This window comes from Pelophylax lessonae (assembly GCF_965119305.1).
Source record: "Pelophylax lessonae genome assembly, chromosome: 1".
NCBI lineage: Eukaryota > Metazoa > Chordata > Amphibia > Anura > Ranidae > Pelophylax > Pelophylax lessonae.
In genome coordinates this window covers 207,187,508-207,213,715 of record NC_138768.1, presented here as the reverse complement: position 1 = coordinate 207,213,715, position 26,208 = coordinate 207,187,508, and the positions used below count along the sequence as shown (strand labels likewise).

Genomic DNA, 26,208 nt, shown 5'->3' with positions numbered 1-26,208 from the left:
TTTAGATTTAAAGGGGAATCCTGCAGATTCAGATGTAAAGGGGAACTCTACAGGATCAGATGTAAAGGGGAAGGCTGCAAGTTCAGATGTAAAGGGGAACTCTGCAAGTCTTGCAACGGGGGCCCTGAAGGTTCTAGTTATGCCTCTGGAAAGTAGCACTGTACCAATTTAAGACATTCCCCTGACCACTTCTTGATTGTGTCTGTGTTATAAAGTGTCACTAAACCCACATCATAAAAAGTATCAATACATGCTGTTCATACTCATTCAGTCACTATGAGGTTCCTTTTCTGTATTCTGCAAAAAACCTGGTTGATCTTGCCGTTCTCTGTCTCCCCCTTCTGTCAAAGTCCCCAAATCAGCTAGGAATTTTGCAGAGCAGTGTTGGCAACTCTGCGCATGCTCAGTTTTCAGTGAGTTTCTATTCTGAGAATTTCCTTCCTATCACATCTGAGCAGCCTATGTGACTATAGAATCACACATGTGAATGACATCCCACTCCATCCCTCCTCCTCCATGCCCACTAACCAGCTAAACACAATAAGTGTGGGATATTGTAGGTAGATTGATGAGGCTTCACCTCCCTCTTATTCTTAGACACAGGCTGGAGGGGTGAGATACAGCCTGTGACTGGCAGAAATCTGCCTAAACCATGTTATTGCCAGAAAATAATAAAGATTTGATTAAAAATATATATTTGTTTGATATTTGACAGTTTATTGATATTAATATACCAATGAAATATTTGTTTTTACTCTGTATTCCAATGGGCTGTGACCAGTAGCAGAGGACTAAAAGCTCCTTCTGCTTTTGTTTCCCTGCAGATAAATTCTTCCCCTTTCAATAAATATTTATGATTTTATTTACCTCCTCCACACACAGCATCACAGTCCTCCCACCCTGAGTGCGTCCACATGTATAAAGGCTCATTCACTTTTGTGCTGCGATTCTCCGGAACCGGATCCAGTGGTATTGTGTATTCATAATGGAGACCGTAATTCTGGTCATGAAATAGCAGCACCTGCAAAATACACAGAAACAAGCCCACAAGAAAGTGAGAACGTAGATCAGGCAAGGAAGTGGAACATTGGCATTCGCTGCAAACTCCAGTGTCTTGATGACTGGAAAATATGCTGGCAATTGCACGTCAGGTTTTTTCCTCCTTCAGGAAAGACTTTGAGACTACTGTGTGTATCTGAGTGCATTTTATTGGGAAGTGAATATTTTTATTAACTCAAAGTGTAATTTGGCATAGAAAAACCTCTGTCATTTCTAGGAAAACAGTGAAACTTTAAAACATTTCTGTAAATAGTTGCAAGTGAACAGGTGAACATTAAAGAGAGGAATCTAAAAAAAAATCAGTACTCAAACACAGAATATTTGGAAATGTGCTCTTGTTATTGTCTGTCAACAGTATTTTTCCATATGTGCTACATATTTTTGTAGTCTAAGTGAAACTTGGAAAACCAGGGCTGTCTCTACAACAAGCAACGCATATGAAATGTTTTTCATTTTTGGTTCCATCTCCTTTCCTGGACGCAATTCAGTCTAAGCTTCTCTGTCTAGAGAAGAATCTTGTGTACATGAGAAAGGATGCACATATGAATTCAATTCTTTCCAGGTGTTATTCTTTATATGCTTTGCTAAAGATGAAATATGTTTTTGCTAGAAATTCATACAAATATATTTTTGCTGTTTTCTCACATATTCATATATCTCCAGCCAAAAATACCAAGATATAAATGAATAGCCCATTAATAGATAAAATAAAAATCAGCTTTTATTGCAATATTTACTTTCAAGCTAGAGCTCTCCTACAGAGTATTTTTTTTCATGCCACAAGAGTCCTTCGGTCTGATGGTTAGCAACATCTAACCCACTTACTGTAAGCCCAGAGTGTCCTAGATCTGCCCCAGCTTGTGACTGGACAGTGAAAGCAGAAGCAACACAATGATTAGCTCAACTGTGTCACTGTGCCTTCTCCTTCTAACTGTATGTACCTCAACAACATATGAACTGGTTGGCTCCTTCCACTGCTTCACTGCAAGAGGTTTATAAAGGCAGGTACTTACACTGCTTGCATAAAAATAAGAAAACATTCAATGTTGTAATAAAGTGGTTCTAAAGCCTCAACATTTTTTTTTTACCTTAATGCATTCTATGAATTAAGGTAAAAAACCTTCTTTGCCGTGGGATCCTCCCAGCCCCCCTTATTCTTACCTGAGCCCAATCCGATCAAGCGACATGCACAAGAGCAGTGGCTCTCAGTGCTGTCTTCCTCCTTATTGGGCAGATTGATAGCAGTGGGTGTCATTGGTAACTCCAGTGATGAGGGACCAGGGATTGGGCCGATTCTCAGGAGCGAGCCCGCACAAGTGCCCCCATGGGAAGCGGCTTCCCATGGGGGCACTAGACAGAAAATAGGAGCCAGGAGCACTGGCAAGGGACCCTAGAAGAGGAGGTTGGGAGCCTCTCTATGTAATTCCATTGCACAGAGCAGGTAAGTATAGGGATGTTTGTTATTTTTTTATTTAACCGCTTGCCGACCACCCACAGTAATATTACTGTGGCAGTGCGGCTCCCCTGGGTCCAGTCTCATAGTACTACGTGACTGGAGGGGAAGGGGTTTCGGCGGTGCGCTGTCGGGCCGTGGGAGGAGAGGTGGCGATTGCCGCCTTCCTCCCACGATCGTCCGGTAAACGGAGAGAAGACCCGCCTGCTTATGTTATCAAAGCAGGCGGATCTTCTCACTGACAGGCATGGACAGATCAGCAGTTTCAGCTATGCTGAAAGTGCGATCTCTGTGCCTGTCACAGAACCCCTCCCCCCCCACACACACACAAGTCAGTAAGCATTAGGCATACATTTAACTCCTTGATCAGCCCCAGTATTAACCCCTTCCCTGCCAGTGTCATTATTACAGTGACAGTGCATATTTTTAGCACTGATTACTGTAGTAATGTCACTGGTCCCCCCAAAAGTGTAAAAAATATCAGTTAGGGGTCCGATCTGTCCGCCGCAATGTCGCAGTCCCGCAAAAAAACGCAGATCACCGCCATTACTAGTAAAAAAACAAAAAAAACAATAAAAATTACATAAATCTTTCCCGTAGTTAGTAGACACAATAACTTTTGCGCAAACCAATCAGAATACGCCTATTGCGATTTTTTTTTACCAAAAATATGTAGCAGAAAACAAATTGGCCTAAAATGTTAAAAAAAATTTGATTTTTAATTATTTTTTTTTGAGAATGTCATATAGCAGAATGTGAAAAATATTGTTTTTTTTTTTCAAAATTGTCGCTCTTTTTTTGTTTATAGCGCAAAAAATAAAAATCGCACAAGTGATCAAATAACACCAAAATAAAGCTCTATTGTGGGAAAAAAAGGACGTACATTTTGTTTTGGTACAGCATTGCACGACCGCGCAATTGTCCGTTTAAGTAACGCAGTGCCGAATCGCAAAATAGGGCCTGGTCAGAAAGGGGGCAAATCCTTCAGGGGCTAAAGTGGTTAAAAAATCTTCTACAATCATTTTAATGATTACATACATGGCTGTAGAAATTTTTGTCTAATATATCTGCTTAGAATTTAGCCTTAGGGCTCTTTCACACGGGCGATCCGATCAGATCCGCCTGTCAGTTTTTTAGGCGGATCTGATCGGATCCTCCATGCATCCCTATGGGGCAGCGGATGTCAGCGGAGACACCTCCGCTGACACCCGCTGCCATCCGTATCCGATCCTGTCCGTGAAATCCGGACGGATGGAAACCCTATTTTTCCATCCGTTCAGGGATCGGATCGGATGAGAGCGGACAGGCGGTCCGCTCTCATCCCATCCCCCATAGAAAGCAGCGGGGGCTGTGACACCTCCCTCTTCGCACTGCAAGTGGAGACGTAGCTGTCATCCGCCGGCTTAGCGGGGTTCGGCGGATCGATCCCTGCTGAGCAGCACGGATCCGCCTACGGAGGCGGACCGTGTGAAAGAGCCCTTAATCAATTCCTTAGTAGCAATTAAAGGTTTCCAAAATATACTAAACAATTGCAAACAGAAAAAATCCAAGCAGAAGTAAAAAAAGATGTTATAGGTAAGTCCCCTTTTTTTACATTCATCACTGGCTTACAGTTGAATGGGCCTTAGCAGGGATGAGACACTAGTTAGTAGGATGCTGGTGGCCACTGGCTCCCTAACAATCAGGAGCCCTGAGCAGGAAGCTGTCATGTTTAGCAGTGGTTGTAATATTGCTGCAAAATGTTTTACTTCCAGGTGCAGCCAGATGTTCATCTTACCCGAATACCCATATAGTTTAGCTAATTCTTAGTGCTAGGTCTAGCTGCTGTTTCTTTTACCACATAGTTAATTTTTGCTCACCAGAAGATGAAGAGGAGATGTTGTAGGACCTTTTGCTGAAATCTTTTCCCAAAGTCCTCGTCTTATGTAATTAACGGTTGTACCAGCCATGTGAAAGGTTCCAGGTTCTTCAATCTTCCAGTCATCATTAATAGACTGTTTGCCAGCATCCCTCAAAGCTGTAAAAAATTATACCCATAGTTAAAATTAGCCAGAAAACCACCAACAAATGAAATGCATAGCTTATGCATGCAAAATTACTGTACATGACTTGTAGAATGACTTTCCAATAATTTCCAGTTTAAAGAAGGTCAATTAATTTTTGATCTGAGGACAGAGGCATTTTTATCCAGTATTAGAAATGCGGTGAGATCAATGTTTCCATCTCCAGTCCTCCTCCAAACTGCATTCTGTTTGCATTAAAATATTTTCTATATTGTAATTCAGTTGTATTAGGCACACGTGTTGCCTGTATTTTCCACATACAGAATATTTGTTCTGATATTAGAAAAGGTGTCCCTACACTTCTCTATTGATAGTAATAACAATCAGTGTTTGGGAGAATAGTGGTCTGTGTAAGGGTCAGACATCATGTCAATTATACCATATGAGAGCAGTGGCATTACAATAGCTATAGCGGCCGATATGGCTGCTATGCGACCTTGGTTTGGGGGGAGGCCTGTTAGGGGGGTTGTTGAGGCAAATGAAACTTTAAAGTCTGCAGTGTAGAGGAGAGTCTCTAGAGAAACAGGGTCATCAGGATCAGACAGGGTCATCAGGATCAGACAGGATCATCGGGATCAGACCTATTTTGCTTTATCTGTTTTGTATAACTACACTATATTGTCAAAAGTATTGAGACACCAGCTTTTACAGAAACACGAACTTTAATGATGGCATCCCAGTCTTAGTCAGTAGGATTCAGTATTGCATTGGCCTACCCTTTGCAGCAACATGCACAATCATGTTGAAACAGGAAGGGGTCATCCCCAAACTGTTCCCACAAAGTTGGAAGCATGAAGTTGTCCAAACTGTATTGGTTTGCTGACGCCTTAAGAGTTCCCTTTTAAAATAAATAAGGGACCAAGCCCAACCCCTGAAAAACAACCTGACACCATAATCCACCCCCCCCCCCCCCACACACACACACACCAATTGATTTGAAACAGCGCACAAAGCAAGGTCCATAAAGACATGGATGAGCAAGTTTTGACTGGCCTGAACAGAGTCCTGACCTCAACCCGACAGAACACCTTTGGGATGAATTTGAGCGGAGACTGCAAGCCAGGTCTTCTTGTCCAACATCAGTGCTTGACCTCACAAATGCAGTTCTTGAAGAAGAACCTTATGAACAGCCTTCCCAGAAGAGTTGAAGCTGGTATAGCTGCAAAGGGACTAAGACTGGGATACCATTAAAGTTCATGTGCGTGTAAAGGCAGGCATTCCAATACTTTTGACATTATAGAGTATCTTGACAGTTTGGATTTATTGCTAATATTACTAATACTACAGCCCAGCAACTCTAAAATTAACCCTTTATATCTCATGCAATCTTCCAGGGTTATAAAAAATCCCAGAGTGTCTCCTCAGCTGAACCCTTAAAAATAACCTAAGGTTTGTAGAGTTTATAGAAAGTAGTTTTGGGATCATAGACAATGCTGACAGCTCTCCTGCTATCTGTCGGGGAGTCAAGCATAGTTTACGTTAAATACAGTGACAGCATTATCACAGTTGGTACTGCCAGGTGCCACAAAGGGAGGTTGTCTGGGGGACCATTTGTAATTACACTCATGTATGAGAGGCATAGTTTAATTTCTGTGTATATGCAGTAAAAACAATCCCAATTGAGAGAGAGAGATCCTTAAAGAGGTTCTTAGAAAATTTTTAAAGTGGGGTTGTCATACCAGAAATACCTGCACTTCCATTGCCAAACACTTTCAGAAGTTGCTTTTTTACTAAATAGCTAATCTTGGTATACTCCCTAAAGAGTCAATGGGCTTGCTTTACTAAGGAAAACTAGGCTGTTCAGTTTAAATGGGAAATTTCCACATAGCTTGGTCACTGTGGTGAAATGTAACTTTGCAAAGGATACCCAATCACATGCCGGAAAAAAAAAATCAGCATCTTTGCTTGCACGTGATCAAATGATGGAAGTAAGCAGAGCTTCACCTCATTCACTAAGCTCTGGGGAAACTTCCCTTTCGAAGTGCAACTTCTCTTGCAAAGTGAGCAAAGTATCTTTAGTAAAGTTAGTCAACCCTACTGACTCAGAAAAAGTGTTCAGGTAATTTCTTCTATGAGAGTTCCTTTTTATTCTATCTGTGTTTTGATGGATAAAGAGGACAGGTGCCATTTACAGCCCTCATATGATTTAAGATTTGATCATAGTAAGCAGTAACACTTCCTATAAAAACATTAATTCCACGTTAGTTCTTAGATATTACACAGCATTCAGCCATGCTATAACAGGTAATAGACTGGGAGTGCAATCACAGAAACAGCATCTTCCAGAGGAAAGTGAAAATAATTTTCTGAAGATCATCATTAAAGCTGATCTTTGGGCAACAATAAATACACAATAGATATGCATATACTGTATGTGAATTGTCTTATTGTCCCAATAAAAGATTTGCAATTCTCTTCATTCAGTTTTGTACTATAGACAACTTTGCTAGAGAGTGCAGCCAGATATTTGACCACTCTGATCCATACAGCCCAGTCTAGGACCCATTCCATCCTTCGATCAGGCAGTGGAGGGCCATCACAATGTTTTTTTCTCTTGCCAGCCAACAATCAGTGTTCGATAGAGAACATCTTGCAATGCAGCACAGCCTAATTGGGTCAACATGATACCCCTTCTCTTCCCAAACTGAGGGCTGATGTGCAGGGAAAATTAAAGTGATTGAAAAAAACCTTATTTTCTTTTTTAAATAACATATACTGTCATACTTATCTGCTCTGTGCAGTGGTTTTGTATAGAGCAGCATTGATCCTCCTCAGGTCCCCCACAAGCGCTCCTGACTCCTATACCCCCCCCTGCCGAGTGCCTACCATAGCAAGCTGCTTGTTATGGGGACGCTCATGTTGGCTCACTTCTGAGCCGGCTCTGTGGGTTCATAGATCAGCCCCACTCTCTCCTCATTGGCTGTGATTGACAGGGAGCTGCTGTCTCTAAACCTATGAAGAGGGAGAGAGCTGCTGCTCTCATGCACATCGCTGGATCAAGACCAGGCTCTAGTAAGTAAAAGAGTGAAGTAACTGGGAGGAGGAGCTGCATCTACCTGCATCTACCTTAATGCAGAAAATGCAGAGAATGCATTAAAGTAAAGCATTTACAAAGCATCTACATTTTTTTACATAAAAATCATAAAGTGGGACAGGATAAGCACAAGTGTGCAAATAGAAACATTATCCACTGCAAATTCTAATATTTTAACGTGGACCTTGCATCAGATATATTTTTGAAGCATGCCTATAAATACTTAGGTGTAATACATTTTGGAGCCTAAACCCCATGTCTGGTTTGGAGTTACCAATGTCATGTAAATCCTAGTGCCTGTGCAGTTCATGGCTGCTATGCTCACAATCTTTTGACATAGATGAATCCCCGGCTGCTGGCTATCACCTTTTGGGTCGGTTGACACTAATGCAATGTAATGTGATTTTCAGGGCAGTTAAATAATGTGACTTTGGATGTAGTTAGCAAATTCTATAAAGCTAAATTGCACTAAATCTCACCAAGGTAGTACAGGAGCCTGTTCGGAAATTACACCACACAGAGTCGCATTGATGTAAACCAGTGTTTCACAGCCCTTTTCCATCAAGGCCCCCTTTAAAATTATGGACAGTCTCAAGGCACCCCTTCCAAAATCTAAAAAAACGATTCTAATAGTTTTACATAATGCGGCAGCATCGGCACAAGTAGGACACCCAACATTCCAGGTGATTTATTCTTCCAAAGCAAATACACTTTTGCACACTAGTACCAATTAGTATTCCAGTGTTTCTCTTCTCCCTCAGTTTCTCTATCACTCAGCTAATGTGACCCCAGTGTTGACAGAGAGGGGCAGGGAAGGGTCAATTAAGGATGCTGTGCATGTGATCAACACCCTTCTTATTAACACTGATGCCATCTCTGGTTGTTAGTATGCCAGTGGCTGGAAGGTTAAAAATGGTGCACAATAAAAACCTGTGGCTTTGTGTAAATCAAAGGCAGGCTTGATCCACCTGCTGGCTTGTAAAACTTTTTTTAGCAATTATTAGACATTTTGCCAAGGCACCCCTGAAGAAACCTCAAGGCTCCTCAGTGTGCTTGGGCAGCCCGGTTGAAAAAGGCTGATGTAAACCATTGAAAATAATGTGATTTCCCTTATCATGCGATTTTGTGTTGCTCAAGTCACATCAGAATGGTTGTCACTCCAGTGTAAACCAGCACTTTCACTTGCAACAAAGTTACAACGTTGCAGTCTGATTGCTGGGGAAGACAATATGGGAATGCATCCCCCATCCTGCAGCAGCCTGGTGACATCATGTTAACCTAGGCAAAGTCAATTGACTGTAGCTTCAGGATTGCATTTTATAATAGATAGTGCAGATTTTTTAATGATGACACTGTTTCTGTATGTTGCGACATGTTGGGAATGTATTCACGAAAACGTATAAAGTTACTGAAAGATCCACTATAAACACAATACATTAATTGTTATGAGATGATTGTAAAATTCCTAATATCAAATAACTCTAACAGTTTACAGTAGAAGACCTTATCTCAGGGGTAATGTAAATACACAAAGCTTTGTCTTGTCCAAACATGTGAGCAGCGCTTGATATATGAAACACTTGTGATTTCCTGTGAGCAAGTGCAATCCTCAGCCAGTTGCAGGAACAGTAACCATAACTAATCCTTAATGGGCTTATTATATTCACAAGAGCTATTTAATAAACATCTGTACTTTTTTTTTCCATACATAATATCCGGGAGTCTATGCACTGATGTCCGCTAAAGGTCAAACACTTTTTTTGGCTAAAGACAAATACTGGGTTGCCATGTAATATGCAGTTAGCTCTTAAAGCAGAACTATAGGCAAATACAAAAAGCACATTTAATAAATATTGTAATATTATCACTAAAAATAACATGATGTATTTTTAGTTGGTACCTAATTCTTTCTTTAGATCAGACTCCTATAATCCAGTTTGGACTGGAAGGTCAATATGGCTCCAATGCATTCCACAATGCTGTTATTCTTACAAAAAAGCCTTCTGCTAGGAGGAGAAAGTACAGGGATAACCTGATAAGTGTACAGCAGTTCCTTTACTATTCAATTATAGACTGGGGCATGAATAAGCTGAATTTTCTTGCCTGAAGTGGAGAAAAGCGAGGTATGCTGAACAGATACTTTGGCAGCTAATAGACAGTATACACACATGTATTTCATCTGTGCATTTTGCTGCTTGCCTATAGTCCTGCTTTACAATGACTGGTTTTGGACATGGCCAGTAGCTGCGCCATTGTTACATTGTTACATAGTTAGTCAAGTTGAAAAAAGTCTATCTAGTTCAACCAATTGACAGACTCCATGGCAGCATACGTTTTGGGAAATAACTCGTCATACACACCCGGGTGGGCAGATGCTGAACAAAAAAAAGTTTAATTGACCCAATCAACTGACAGGACTTGAAAGCCAAAATTAAGGGAAGACAAGGCAGCCAGTTCAACACAATAATGGGACAGGAACGTGTTGATAGAAGACTAGGATGCTGCCCTACAGATTACTTCAGGGGCAACGTATCTGGAAACTGCCCAGGATGTTGAGATGCTCCGAGTCGAGTGCACTGTCACCGCCTCTGGAGGCACCAAGCCCTTTGCTTTATAGGCCAACTGTATGACCTGAACGATCCACCCAGAAATGGATGTTGATGAAGCACGCTCCCCTTTATCTTCTCCACAGAAGGGAACAAATAAGTATTCAGACTGCTGAAAAGGAAGCCTTGGCTTCTAGATACTGCTTCAGGGTATTGCCTACATCAAGAGAATGAACGATGGAGCTGTTGCCTGATCTGAAAGTGGGCAGGACACTAGAGGACGCTAGAGGAAACCCCTCTGGAAGGGCCACATTCTCCACAAAGCCCATTTTACCATGGGGGCTGTGGAAACCATGGTCCCGATGACCTTTAGACACTGCCAGGCATGGAGATGAGAGGAAGAGAGACTGAGAAGTATTCTGTCTTGGATCACCGGAATTTTCTCCTTGGGCAGAGAAATTGTGCCTTTCGCCGTGTCGAACTGGGCCCCGAGAAATACTAGGGACTGTGTGGGATCTAAATAACTCTTTTCCATGTTTAAGAGCTACCTGAACTCCCGGAGAGTGGCAATGACTTGACCCAGAAGCTCCACAAGTTGACCCTTGGCTTGAGACAGGAGGAGAAGGACGTTTAAGTAATGATGGACCTGAATACCTCTGATTCTCAACAGGACTACAACTGCCATCAAGACCTTTGAAAATGTCTAAGGCGATGTGGAAAGCCCGAAGGGGAGACAGGTGAATTGTAGGTGAGACTGACCCATGGCAAACCAGAGATACCTTTGAAAGCTCCTTGCAACGGGAATATGGAAATAAGCGAAGATGGTACAGCGCCACTAAATGGAACAACTAACTAACTGAAGAAAAAAGAGGTGAACCAAAGTCCATAAGTCCATGTAGAGGAAAGATTCAAATGCTGAAAAAGTGGCCACAAATCCAACAATAATCTTGAAATGGAGTTTCTGGCAGATATCACACAATCAATAAAGGGTGTACCCTTACCGGACAGTTGGACCCCCTGTTACGGAAGGTCAAACAGGCGTGCGAAGTCAGTCACCAGAGACAAGTAAACGTCCAAATTCCTCTCCGAACAGCCACAGAACATCTGGGTAGGACCATGGAACCGGCAGACCTCAATGGACCCCAGGTGTACATAAGGGATGACCTCTATTCATCCATAATTAGGAATTAATTCCTGACTCCCACGGCCCTTGAGCTGAAATTTCACATCAGGTCAACTTTAAAAGTGCATACAGTATATTGGCTTCTTAAAGTGCCAAGAACTGTTTTCCTCTATTCTCCTAAAAATGACTTGTAAACTCAATCAGGTGCAGCTAATCATCTCATCATGGATGCATTTGAATCTTTCCTCTACATGGACTTATGGACTTTGGTTCACCTCTTTTTTCTTCAGTTAGTTAGTTGTTCCATTTAGTGGCGCTGTACCATCTTCACATAATTTTTTGGTTTGATATACTTTGTACAAGCAGCCTTTTTAGCATACTGTTCTTTGTGCGCAGCTTTCTTCCTATTATTATAAGCGTCTTTTAGATCTATTGACGCTACCCAATCTCTCGGCCGGATCTCCTGCTTGATCATTAGCAGTGTCTTCATCTTGAACTTCTCCCTCTTAATGAACTGGTTCAGATGAGTAAGATCTAGGACGGGCCTCCAAGCACGGTTCTTTTTCTGTACCATGAAGAGAGGAGAATAGATTCCTTGCCCCCGTTCGTCCTCCGGGATGGGAATGGCAGCACCCTGAGATACCAGGGATTCCAGGTAGGACTGAAGTGTCTGCCTTTTTTCTGCTGAAAGGGGTACGGAAGTGGGGACGAACATGAGCCTGGAAACGCTGCTGAAAGCCCAGGTATGTCTGGAAGAGAACGTTCTCACGGTCCAGGAGTCCCAGGTTGAGGCCACCCAGACATGTCGAAAGCGTATTAGACAAGCCCCCCACCTAACATGTCTGAGCTGGCCCAATCTCAAAAGGACTTTGTAGCCTCTCGGTTCCCAGTAGAACCACTCTTGAGGTTTTCCTGAAAAGGAGACTGTCTTGACTTCCAGCTTCTCACGAACTCCCTGCCAGGCTTGTAGCTATGTGCTTCCCTAGCACTACTCGGGATCTGCTTCCTGGGTTAAGCCAGTTTCTGATTCAGTATTCTTTGGGAAGGAATCCTTGAGCTGCCACCCAAGGCCGAACTTATGGAGCTATCTAACTTTTTCCCAAAGAGGGGAAAACGGGATAAGACATCACACCTGCTTGGATGCAGGGTCAGCTACCCAAGGCCGGAGCCAAAGGGCACGCTTGGCGGTGACCATAGAGAGTATAACTCACGCCACCAGGTGGGTGATGTCGATGGAAGCCTCTCCCAAGAAGGCCGAGGCCATCTTCAGCTCCTGAATAGGAGAGCTTCTGGCCATCTCTTCAGAGACACTCCTAAGGGTCTCATCCCTGTTGTCTGCCCATATCTCCATCGCTTTGGACATTGCTGCTAGGGCTAGGGGGGTTTGCAAGCCATGCCGGCTGATAAATAGACATGCCTGAGATCGGAGTCAAACCGCCTATCCAGAGGATCTTTGAACAAAACTGTATCCTCAAACAGAAGGGTCTCATGCTTGACAAGCCTCATCACAGCCGCCTCTATGAGAGGCTGAGACTCCAGGTGTTTCACCTCTTCCTCCTTAAATGGATAACATTTTCGCCATCTTCGAGAGCATGGAGTTTTTCCTTTCCACTTTACTCCACTCGTCCATGATGACTTCTCCCAGCTCTCCCAGGAATGGTAAATTCAATTGCTCCTTGTTTACCTGCTTCAAGAATTTTCTTAGTTTAGGGGGAGAGACCACTGGATCCTCCCAGTTTAGGGCTTCTCTCACTGCCCTGACCAGGGGAGGAACCAGGCCAAAATCAAAACCCAGGCAGGAATCTTCTGCCTCTGAATCACTGTCTAAGAACATGTCTAAGAACATGGCCGAAGGACGGCTTGGTTGTGAAGACTCCAAGATGTCCTGGCCCTGTGCCTCTCTGAACAGAGAGTGTGGATGATCCAAGGCTGGACTCTGGGCAAGGCTAACTCTCAACTACTTTAGAGAATCCTTACTAAAGTATGGATGGATTCTAGTCATTGGTCTGAGCTACCTCTAAGCCCGCAGCCTGGGAAAAACAGCGATCACATAGAGATCTTCCATCAGGAACCCAAGAGTCGTATCCCCAGCACCCTGTCCTATCTGGGTGATGAGAGGATCTGGGTAAGGAGGCTTGGTCCCTACTGCCTGGAACCAGAAGGGGACCTGCACCTGGACCTTGAGGAGAAGTGCTGGTGTTGCATTTTAGAATGACCATTTTCTTTGCATGTGGTGCGTTGGGGATCAGACCTGGGTTGCAAAAAAAAGAAGATGGAAAAACACACACAGGAAGCAAGGGAAATGAAACACCACCCCCCCCCCCCCCAGCACCCACCACAGTACCTCGGCACACAACCTCACCAGGTACCTGCTGCGAGAGGGCTGGTCACAGGAGGGCAGTGAGGCTTCCATCTCTGGACGCTAACTTGCAAGAGCAGACAGCCATATCAGAGGGGGGGGGGGGACCCACACACACATAAGGAAGCAAGCCCTACCTTGCTGCCACCTTCCTGGAGCCTGGGAAAGTCATGGACTGTATCCATTTTGAATTCTTCGCCCGCCTGACATCATCAAACAGCGCCGCTTGGTGGTGTACTGTGCATGCGCGACCACGCATCCTGCCGCTATCGTGCATGCACAGACAGGACACACTGCGGCGGCCCTGAAACGCAGAAGCGACCAGCCATCGGGAATACTGAAAGAAGAAAGAAGAGAGGAAGGAGAGCCCAAAAAAACCATACACATAAACTGCTGCCATGGAATGAAGACCTACCATTCCTGCGCTTGAAATCCCTGGCCAGGGAGCTCATACCGGTCTTACGGCAAATACGGCCACCAGCAGCAGCTGGGCTATTTGGCCAATAGTTTAGCCTGCCTGTCCATGACCAGCCATCTAGCATTACTTCCATTGTCCACTTCATACTCTGCTAATAGCAAGAGCCTATCGGAGTATAATTGCCTGTCTTCTTCGGCCACTGCTTGCTTGGCCTTACTCCAAACTTCAGTACTGGTAGGAACCGAGCACCACACAGGTGCTTCCGGAGAGGACAAAAAAGAAACACGGATGCTGAACAGGAGCAAAGATTTATGGGAATGGGGTCCTATAGGGTAGAAATGAATCGTGGCGGGGCTAAACCCAAAACATATGCTGCCATGGAGTCTGTCAGGAAAGGCTGTTTTAGGACCTCAAGAAATGAAAGGCTGTCAGTACATAAGGCCTGATTAATTTTCAAATATATAGTACATACCATAATTTGTAGACTCTATAACTTTCACACAGAGTAAATAATATACACTGATTTGGGTTATTTTTACCAAAGAAATGTAGTAGACTACATTTTGGCCTACATTTTTGAAGAAAGATTATTTGTTTGCAAAATTGTCTAGCAGAAACTAAGAAAAGTGTGTATTTCTTTTTTCCAAATTTTTGGTATTTTTTGGTTTATATGGCAAAAAATAAAAAAAAAAACAGTGGTAAATAAATACCACCAAAATAAATCTCTATTTGTGTGAAAAATATGATATAAGTTTAGTTTGCGTACAGCAATTGCCAGTTAAACTAGCACAGTGCTGAATAGCAAAAAAAACCTTGGTCATGAAGGGTTTACTCTTCCAGAGGTCAAGTGGTTAAAGCAATATTTGATGATAATTTTAAAATGACGTAATCCGAAACATGAACATGCTGTAAATTTACCAAAAATGTATGGTAAATAAAAAATAAATGCAAATGCTTTGTAAAAAAAATAATAAAGCCATTGTGCAATAAAAAGGTACCAAAATGGTGGAATTTCACCTATCAAATTCCCAAAAAAGGCCTGGGACAGTTCTGAGCATTCAGACGCAGGCAGGAAATCTGTATTCTGTATATAAGGAGAAATATGGATATACTGTGTTCATACTTATTTACATACAATAGTAAGAAAAAGATTTTAGAATCTTTAATATGCATTGATAAGAATATTAACATTAAGCTGATCACAAATGTTTACTGAAGGCCTGCATATGTTTTTAAAGAAGGATTTTCATCAGATAGCTAACAATTGTGCAAAACTATACTTTGTGCAACACTTAAATTGCAGGCAGTTGTAGACAATAAAAGCAGATGGCAAAAAAATGCCCAATCCTTTAGTGTCTTACATTAATTGTGTAAAAATTATTTTACATTCAGAATCTGTATGATTACACCGATTTACAGCACACTTTGACCACTGCAATTTCCATGCAACTGAGCGGGACTGTGCTGACTGTAAGAGGGCGGTTTTTAGTTGTTTGTTTCATAATGGCAAAGCCAGCGAAACTCAGACAAGGATTAAACACAGAAAGAAAAGTGTACAATGACTTACAGTTCCTTTTTTTGTAAGTGACCCTTTTTTCCATGGAATCGGAAAATGATAATCAAATTATAAAACAAATCAAACACTTATTGTAACCCAAACATTTGGCAGCGGTTGAAGTTTCCTTCTTATTGGCCCACACTTATGTCATAAATACCAGCAGCCAATCTATATGTAAAGTTCAATTGGATGAGTCACTGATGTTACCATATCTCCCAACCTTCTGAGATGAGAAAGAGGAACACTATGTAAGTACAATGTATGCAGTGAAAGGACATATCCCTGTCTATTACCCACTGCTTCAGACCAGGAAGAAAGTATATTCAAAACTGATTAGTTAAACCCAAGGGTCCTTTTTTTTTTTTTTTTTACCACTTACTTTTCTTTATACTTTTCTAAATAACATGGATAAAAGTTTTAGAGTAGTATAACATGGATAGTTTGAAGAGTATAACATTGGGTAGTTTTGGAAGTAGTTTGGAAGAGTATAATATTTTGGGTGGTTTTGATATTTGAAGAGGGGCTACTGCAAAAGTAAGAGGGATAGAGGGATAGAGGGATAGAGGGATAGAGGGATAGAGAGATTCTCACCTAGATAACTATGAGCTGGTGTCTCCTCCACTACTTTGATTCTTCTTGCACCAGCTGGTATCACCAGGGCCTCCACATATCCTGCAAAGGAAAAAACATATTTTACTACCATCATATTACACACTACTGTACTTGGAGAGCTTCATAACAGAATGGAAATATTTTAGCTGACTAGGTTTACACCTAAGGTAAAGAACATGTTTCTATTTAGCATATAAAAATAGAACAGTAAAATAAACCTTACAACAAGGATGAAATACTCTCAGATCTTTACAGACGGAGGTTTAGAACAAGATCTGACGTGCTGTTGAAATCATGTAAACATTTCACCCGCCATTTAAAGTGGAAAATGTATATTTCATATCTCATCACTGCATCACTACATGGACCCAGCCCATTTAGGTTTTAATGCAAAACAGGCTGAAAAGCAGACTATATGCACCTTAGAAAAAGAAACTCAAGGACTTGATCTAACGTCAGACTTTATTATCACAATCATGACGTAAGCTCTGCTACAAACCTCACTTTCAGTGAATTGGTTTCAGACCCCTTTCACAAAACAGCTTTAAAAGGGAGGAGAAATCCAAAACTTGGAGTTGTCAACAGAAAATGGATAGGGGGAAATTTTCTAAAATAACACTTGCTCATATGACATCAGTTTTTAAAGGGATTAGCCTTTAAAAATTGAAGTGAATGGAAATCTCTCTTATAGAACACTTATGGCAAAAAAAAAACCTAACAGGGGTATTAAATATTTACAATTTTATCCATGGTAAAGTTAGACTTTACATGTTAAATAAGTGCTCCTGTGTAGAGTATATTCTGTTGGTGCAGCTACATTGTTTGCTGACCTCTGGCACATTGAACAAATGTATTGATTCTCCAACCATCTATTCCACATTACCACAAATTAAAGCTGGCGGTAGACAGATCGAAATTCAGCTGGTTCAGCAGAGACTGGCCAAACCTAGTTGAGCTTGTGGCAGCGCTATATCGACAGATTGTTTGATTGACTAGCTATAAAACTTTTTTTGATCAGAGGCTGCAGCCAATTGTTTGTACTCATCTAAAGAGTAATGGCAGTATGCAAGACTCGAAGATTCACATATTATAGCACTTCAAAAATTCACTAACCATATATTGCTGGAAGAACCAGGTTCTCTGGCATTCTCCTCTAAGCTACTTCTTCTTTATAATGATATTTAATGTATGTACTTTTAAATTATATAGTGTACATTACTTCAAGCAGCAATCAGGGTTACTTTCCTTTGCACATCATATTTTCTCTTTTTGTTGCTTTATTAAAGTGTCACCACCTGTAACATACTGGCTATGATAATCAGAACATGAAAAATTCAGTACTTAATAAAATCTGTCACCTGCTCCTCTTGTGTGATTGAAGTCTCCTTTAATAACGCGGCATGATTTTCCATTGCCATTGCATACGCCACAATGATCTTCCCTGGATAAAGAGCCCAATATTCCATCACAGCCAACTTTCTTTTTAAAAAGAACAGACAATACAAAAGCCTGGATTACAATATGGACTGCAACATGTAACAACAAAAACAAAAAAATATTTTTCAGGCTGATTGCCCATATTCTGTAAATACAGTAAACCAACCATTTCTTAAGCAGAACTTCATTCTTAACACATTTCTATCTGTGATAAATAATTCATTATATCTTTTCATGTGACAACACTGAAGAAATGACGCTTGCTACAATGTAAAGTAGTGAGTGTACAGCTTGTATAACAGTGTAAATTAGCTGTCCCCTAAAAATAACTCGACACACAGCCATTAATGTCTATACTGCTGGCAACAAAAGTGAGTACACCCCTATATGAAACTGTCCATATTGGGCCCAATTAGCCATTTTCCCTCCCCGGTGTCATGTGACTTGTTATTGTTACAAGGTCCCAGGTGTGAATGGGGAGAAGGTGTGTTAAATTTTGTGTTATAGCTCTCACTCTCTCATACTGGTCACTGGAAGTTCAACATGGCACCTTATGGCAAAGAACTCTGAGGATCTGAAAAAAAGAACTGTTGCTCTACATAAAGATGGCCTAGGCTATAAGAAGGTTGCCAAGACCCTGAAACTGAGCTGCAGCACGGTAGCCAAGACTATACAGCGGTTTAACAGGACAGGTTCTACTCAGAACAGGCCTCGCCATGGTCGACCAAAGAAGTTGAGTTGAGTGCACGTGCTCAGCATCATATGCAGAGGTTGTCTTTGGGAAATAGACGTATGAGTGCTGCCAACATTGCTGCAGAGATTGAAGGGGTGGGGGGTCAGCCTGTCAGTGCTCAAACCATACGCCGCACACTGCATCAAATTGGTCTGCATGGCTGTCGTCCCAAAAGAAGGCCTCTTCTAAGGATGATGCACAAAAAAGCCTGCAAACAGTATGCTGAAGACAAGCAGACTAAGGACATGGATTACTGGAACCCTGTCCCGTGGTCTGATGAGACCAAGACAAACTTATTTGGTTCAGATGGTGCCAAGCGTGTGTGGTGGTAGCCAGGTGAGGAGTACAAAGACAAGTGTGTCTTGCCCACAGTCAAGCATGGTGGTGGGAGTGTCATGATCTTGGGCTGCATAAGTGCTGCTGGCACTGGGGAGCTACAGTTCATTGAGGGAATCATAAATGCCAACAATGTACTGTGACATACTAAAGCAGAGCATGATCCCCTCCCTTCAGAGACTGGGCTACAGGGCAATATTCCAACATAATAACAACTCCAAGTACACCTCCAAGACGACCACTGGACTGGCCAAGCATGTCTCCAGGCCTAAACCCTATTGAGCATCTGTTGAGCATCTTCAAATGGATGGTGGAGGAACGCAAGGTCTCTAACATCCACCAGCTTAATGATGTCGTCATGGAGGAGTGGAAGAGGACTCTAGTGGCAACCTGTGAAGCTCTGGTGAACTCCATGCCCAAGAGGGTTAAGACAGTGCTGGAAAATAATGGTGGCCACACAAAATATTGACACTTTGGGCCCAATTTGGACATGTTAACATAGGGGTGTACTCACATTTGTTTAGACATTAACAGCTGTGTTTTGAGTTATTTTGAGGGGACAGCAAATTTACACTGTTATATAAGCTGTACACTCACTACTTTGCATTGTAGCAAAGCATCGCTTCTTCAGTGTTGTCACATTAAAAGATATTACAAAATAATTACAAAATTGTGAGGGGTGTACTCACTTTTGTGAGATACTGTATTTTATATTTTATATATATATATATGTATATATATACACACACACCATATATTTTTATGGCCGAAGCTCTCCAACCGAGATAGACATGAAACCATATAAAGGTGCCACAAGACTCACAACATAACATAGACCTAAGGTGTTCCCTGGTCAGCTAGTCGTTACACCAAAAAGGGGGCATACCTAAGATAAGTAATGGTTGATTGTAGAAGAGGGATGTGAAGGAAGTGCCTTGTAAAGGGGATGTGAGGGAGGGTATTGTGCACTGGAACCGAAAAGGAATATAGGTGAGTGGGCTTCTTAATTACCCCCCTCCCCGGGCTCTTTCCATAAATTTAGGCCACTAAAGGTCGGAGCCCTCCACATCTGGCTACTCCACCACCTCCTCCTCCTCTTCTTCTTCCTCCATGTCATCTTCTGCTCAATTGCCTCTGAAGCAGCAGTGCTCCCTAAGCATTCTAGGGGCTATGCAGGCAGTCAAGCTAAAAGATGCCATGCCGTGCTTCAGTTGGTCTGTCTAGGGGATAGAGGCAGAGATTCTGTTAGCTCTGCAGGGGCAGACTCAGAGATGGTTGACACCAAGACAGCTTGAGCCAAGAATGGTTGTATGCGACAATGGCACCAACTTTCTCTCCGCCCTCTGACAGGGACACTTGACACATTTTCCATGCTTGGCACATGTCCTGAATCTGGTGGTGCAGCGTTTCTTGACCAGATACCCGGGCTTCCAAGATCTCCGGCGTTCATACAATGCCAATGATCGCTTATCTGACATCCAATGGGAATTCAACCTGCCCACCGACCGCCTCATTTGTGACATGCCCACTAGGTGGAACTCAACATTGGCAATGCTGCAGCAGCTGCACATACAGCAGAGGGCCATCAATGAGTACCTGTGTGAGTATGACACAAGGAGAGGCTCAGGGGAGCTTGGGTTTTTTTGCCACGCCAGGGGCTTTTGATAAAGGATGCATGCACCGTCCTGTCACCATTTGAGGAAGCCACAAGGATGGTGAGCCAGGACGATGCATGCATCAGTGACATTAACCCTCTAGTCTACCTGCTGGAGCACACGCTTTGTGGAATCATGAACAGGGCACTTGGGGCAGGACAGGGGGAGGAAGAGGAGGACTTCCTTTCCTTAAAAGGCCACCTTTATGCAGATATCATGCCTGCAGGCACACAAAACACACAGGAGGAAGAGGAGGAGGAGGATTGCGGCAGCATTGATGTAGAGGATAGCATACAGCAGTCTTCAAGGGATGGTTGCCATTCCCCAGATACCCCAGGAGTTGTACATGATTGGGGAGAGGTTGCTCCTGACAATATCATCCTTAGTGACCCAGAGGACTCAGAAGCTCATGCCAATGCTGCAATGCTGATTAAGCAAAGCCTGCATAAGGACCTGGGGATTCATGCTGTCAAGGAAAGGGACCATTACTGGTTGGCAACCCTTTTTGATCCATGTTACAAGGGTAAAGTTGCAGAGCTCATCCGGCCTTTGCAGAGGGAGCAGAGGATAAAACATCTTGAGGAGGCCTTGAAAAAAAATGTGTGTAACACCTTTCTAGACACTGAGAGGTTAACATTCTCTGGACGTGTTTCTTAGGCATCGTTCAGCCAAAGGAGGAGCGGTGGAGAAGGCGGCCAGCTGACCAATGCCCTTAAACAGTTCTTTAGTCCTCAGCAGCACCCAGGGCTGTTAGATTTAAGCAACCATCGGCAGCGTCCCCATCATATTGTGCATGATTATCTAGGGGCAAGAGCAGACTTGGAGACCTTTCCAAGTAAGCATCCACTGGGTCTTGAGGATGGACCACTGGCCAGAACTTGCTCAATATGCAATGGAGCTACTGGCCTGTCCTGCTTCCAGTGACAAAGGAGTGCGTCTGTCCACAGACTCCGTTGACCAGCTGACTTTTATCAAAATGAATCAGTCCTGGATCAACAGCAACTATCAAGCCCCTGATACTGATGTAACTGATTGAATTTGCTAGGGGCCTGTCATCCCTTGAAGACTGCATATACTGCCCATCCTATTCCTCAACCTTGATTCTGCTAGCTTCCAAAAATGTGTTTGGTTTGGGTCACCACCAACCCCCAAGGCCTAATTTTTCTGCACTTTAAATTTTGTATGTAATTTTTAACAGCAGGCCCTTTCCCTGTGCCCTGCGCCCAGCAAGATTAACCGTGAGGGGATACAGTGTTCAGGCACCACCAACACCAAAGGCCCAATTTTTGGCACCTGTATGACAAGTACATGCAATATCAAATTTGTATGGAATTCTTACCAGCATGTCCTGTTCCTGCACCCAGCAAGAGTAACTGTGAGAGGTTATGGTGTTCAGGCACCACCAACACCAAAGGCCCAATTTCAGTTTCAGTTCCTGCCAATACTAACCTTCCAGTCCCCATAACTTCAGTAGGTTTGCATAACCGACACCCAACCTTGGCCAGGTCAGATGACAGCACAGCACCCCCAGTAGATCACTGATAAGAACACATACAACACTTGATCTTTGCCAATTTAAAATTGATATGGAATTTTTACCAGCAGGGCCCGTTCCTGCGCCCAGCAAGAGTAACTGCGATGGGTTGCGGTGCTCAGGCACCGCCAACAAACAAGGCCTATTTTTTTGCACCTGTAAGTGCATACAATTTCAAAATTTGTATGGAATTTTTAGCAGCAGGGCCTGTTCCTGCGCTCATCAAGAGTAACTGCGAGGGGTTATGGTGTTTAGGCACCACCAACAACTAATTTTTCTTTTTTCTGCACCTGTATGACAAGTACATGCCATTTGAAATTTGTATGTATATTTATATATGACATTTTTTTTTTTTAGAAATGTCAGTATTGCTGCATCAGGCTACATACATCGTACAGATGTACTACTTTACAGGCACATTAAGGGGACCCCCAGGCATGATATTTGAAGGAATTTTTTATTTTTATAGTTTCACTTTAAGCCTCATTAAAATCAGTAAATCACTGCTCCTTTAAAAACGATTGTTTTTTTAAAAAAATTTTTGCATACGTAAAGTGCTAACAAAATTTTGTTGTTATTTTGTTAGCACTTTACTTTACCTCCATACCACAGTGTATGGTATAGTTGGGGATTTCATATGCACTAGAGCACTTTTCCTTATATGCACTTTTTTGATATGTACAACTAAGATTTTATATAATTTATGATATCCGTTATAACTTTTAGATTTGGCATCCATTTTTACCACATTGTATCACATTGTTTACTCATATGCACATATCACTTTATATGATTATTATCTTTGTACACTAAGTTCTTACCACTGCTATACTACCAAGTCGCACTTCTAGGTTTACATTTAGCACCTATATTATTAGGCAGCGCCACTACCCTACCTTTTCTATACTATATACTTATAGTCCTCAGGCTGTAATCTAGGGAGGCTGCAGCCTAGTTTTATATTACATTTATATTACATTTATAGATTTTACACCAATTTTACACATTTTTAATTCGCACATTCATCTGTTTATTTTTATTTTCGCACATATACTTCTTTTATCCAGATAGACCATTAGCGCGGAGTTTTATATCTTTTATCTTTACATACCCCTTGGGGCATGACTATCTCTGCAGCAATGGATCTATTTGGGTATGTCACTAATAGGACTATCAACATAGAGGACATATGCAATCCAGAAAGAGTGGCCAATAGACATGATATGGATGGATTATTTAAACAACTAAAACATGCATTAGAAAAGCAATTAAGAGTATGGTGAGATATATCTATCCTTAGGATGTATATAAAAGAAAAAATCACACCCAGGAGACTGAGGTGGGATGTAAATCCCAATGATGGGTTAGAAGACAGAGTACTCGCAGATGAATGGTATGTCTTTTTCAATAGATGCGATACAGAGCTTCTAACCGTCATTATTAAAAGGAGACAGGTCAAACTTCGCAATATAGAAGCACTTATTACTGATCTTAAGACCTCATTAACACCTTACTCTGAACTCAAAGAGTATAAAGATAAAGAAAAAGAATTGCAAACCTACATTAATAAATATGACACAGCTCTACAATTAAAAAAACAGAAAAGGACTTTTTGTGCATATTTGTTGTGTTATATATTTTGTTAGCACTTTACTTTACCTCCATACCACAGTGTATGGTATAGTTGGGGATTTCATATGCACTAGAGCACTTTTCCTTATATGCACTTTTTTGATATGTACAACTAAGATTCTATATAATTTATGATATCCGTTATAACTTTTAGATTTGGCATCCATTTTTATCACATTGTATCACATTGTTTATTCATATGCACATATCACTTTATATGATTATTATCTTTGTACACTAAGTTCTTACCACTGCTATACTACCAAGTCGCACTTCTAGGTTTACATTTAGCACCTATAATATTAGGCAGCGCCACTACCCTACTCAAAAACAAAAATGTTTAAAATAAATTCTCCTGGTAAATGGCCAGCTTTATCAAAACAATGTAATATGAAAACAAGCCGACCATTCCAATTGTTTCAAAATTAGTAGGCTCTGGGGATTCAGATTATCATTCAGGATTTAGGAGCAGTTGGTGACTGTCCCATAAACTCAACCCAGATTAAAGTCATAAGTTTTTACACTATTGGCGCCTCTTTCTTTATTTGGGACACTGGCGATTTGGTCCGGACCTGTCATCCTGAGAGTCCTGTCCCGGTTATGGTGTAGGAGAGCTGTCCAGTGGTTAACCCTTGACAATCTGCAAACGTGTCATTTTATATCTGGTAAGAGACTTGAGGTATCGGTGGAGGCCATTTGATCTTCCTGAGGGATTTCAATACATTGCTTATTTCCTACTCCATCTGGTAAGGGTCTCCTATTTTGGTGGTGGAACGTATCACTTATTAGACTTTTTGGCACTTATTTAGCACAGTCTCTCTCAGTGGTGACTCCTATCCATCTGGTGGTCAATAGCTCTGGCAAGCAGTCACTGAATTTGGTGGTGAACACTTTTCAGTTTCAAGTTATTGCACCCAGGGTGTTTATCTTTTTGTGGGGTTTTATGCTATCGCGCCTTTTTCTTTTCATATGTGAGTCCGTGCCATTCAATCCTGAGAGCACTTCAGGGATATCTTCAATCAAGGTTTTGGATAAATTCCCTGTTCACATTCATATTTATCCGGTAAGCGCATTTCCAAAGGGTGTCTTGGATCCTTACTGGGCTGCAGCACAATTACCTTACGTCACTGTTTGATTATACAAGAGACTTTTTTGATCATTATATCTACTCAAAATTTGGACTTTTTTGATTCAATTTATGTTTGGACATTCATGTGTTTTTGTCATTTTAGCGCGACTTACTATTTACACATATGTAGCATAAAACAAATTGGCCGAAAATGTTAAAAAATTTTGATTTAGGGGGCGTGGTTTGGCACCGGACCTCGATGGCCGCTTGATAGAGCTGCTCTGTGCATAGGGGGACAAAAACCTGCTTTATCACATCTTTCCCAGCGGTCAACTGCCATGCTTCGCTCCGGCCGAAGCACCTCAGCCAACCGGGTATTATCTGATCCACTTACGGACCTCGAGAGTGCCCCACTAGTGCTCCGCTCACAGGCCTTGGAACGCCGCGCGGCCTCCCCGGCTCCCGTGCCAGGCCCTTCCACGCTTCAGGCAAGCTCTCAGACTCAGTCATCACCTCCAACCACAATGGCGGCTCCGCTTCCCAGCCTCCAAGACCTACAAAATGTAGCCTCGGACATCAAACAAACACTTGGAGCAGCTATCACAGAGCTCACAGCGGAGCTTCGATCGGTTACTGCAAGACTAAATGACACTGAGAAAGCTATTGCTACACAGGGCTCTGCCATTCGGCAGCTGCAGCGCTCCTCAGACTCAAATATCGCTCATATGATTGAAATCAATCGCCAAATTGAGGACCTCGACAATCGGGGAAGAAGACATAATATTCGTCTTCGAGGCCTCCCTGAAAGAATTGAACCCCAAGACCTGAAATCAACACTTACCAGCATTTTCAACGATCTAATGGATCGCCCCCATGACTCTCCAATTGAGTTTGAGAGAGTACACAGGGCCCTTCGGCCCAGGGGGGGTGACTCAGATCCCCCAAGAGACGTTATAGCCTGTCTGGTCAGTTTCCCTCTGAAGGAAGCCATCTTGAGGAAGGCCAGAACGAAGGATATAATTCGCTTCAATGGATCAGAAGTGAAGCTATTTCAGGATCTCTCAGCCATTACTCTACAAAATAGAAGGACATTGCGCCCCCTGCTGGAGACTCTCCAAACCCGGGGAATAACATATAGATGGCGCTTCCCTTTTGCCTATTCGCCTCCTCTGGTAACAGGAACGCTTCCCTGGGCACCCCGGACGATCTCCCTGCATTTTGTGCAGCATTTGACATCCCGGAAATGGATCTCCCCGAATGGTATTGTTCATTTTTTCCCCCGGACCCCTGGGTTCAGGTATCCACAACGGGAACCCCGAAGTCCCAGAGGCAAAGCCGCAAGAGCAAACGCACGCGCCATCGCTCCAGCACCACTTCACCTAGATCCAGAGAAGGCAAAGCAGGCACTCCGCGCCGCTCCCCGAACGAAAGAAGGGACCATCCGGAACCTTAATGGTCCTCCACACACTGAACGACTTTGGTAACCCCCGGTGAGTAACCCACCTGCTCCCACTAGTTTTATTCCCCAACTCTGGAACCACATGGAGTATTACCCCCCCTGCTTCCTCTACGTCCATGCTGTCCACG

The 26,208-nt window shown here is 42.6% G+C and overlaps 1 protein-coding gene across 1 annotated transcript in view; it reads right to left on the bottom strand.

Moving 5' to 3' along the window:
* The window catches only part of ADAMTS19 (ADAM metallopeptidase with thrombospondin type 1 motif 19), a gene marked incomplete at its 3' end in the record, with an annotated part of 395,950 nt that overhangs the window by 56,727 nt on the left and 313,015 nt on the right, over positions 1-26,208 (bottom strand). The window contains exons 15-18 of the mRNA XM_082272872.1: positions 17,584-17,704; positions 16,205-16,285; positions 4,372-4,529; positions 868-1,021 (exon numbers count right to left, since the gene is read on the bottom strand). Of these exons, the coding sequence (XP_082128998.1) occupies positions 868-1,021; positions 4,372-4,529; positions 16,205-16,285; positions 17,584-17,704 (514 nt within the window). The remainder of the gene's footprint in view (positions 1-867; positions 1,022-4,371; positions 4,530-16,204; positions 16,286-17,583; positions 17,705-26,208) is intronic.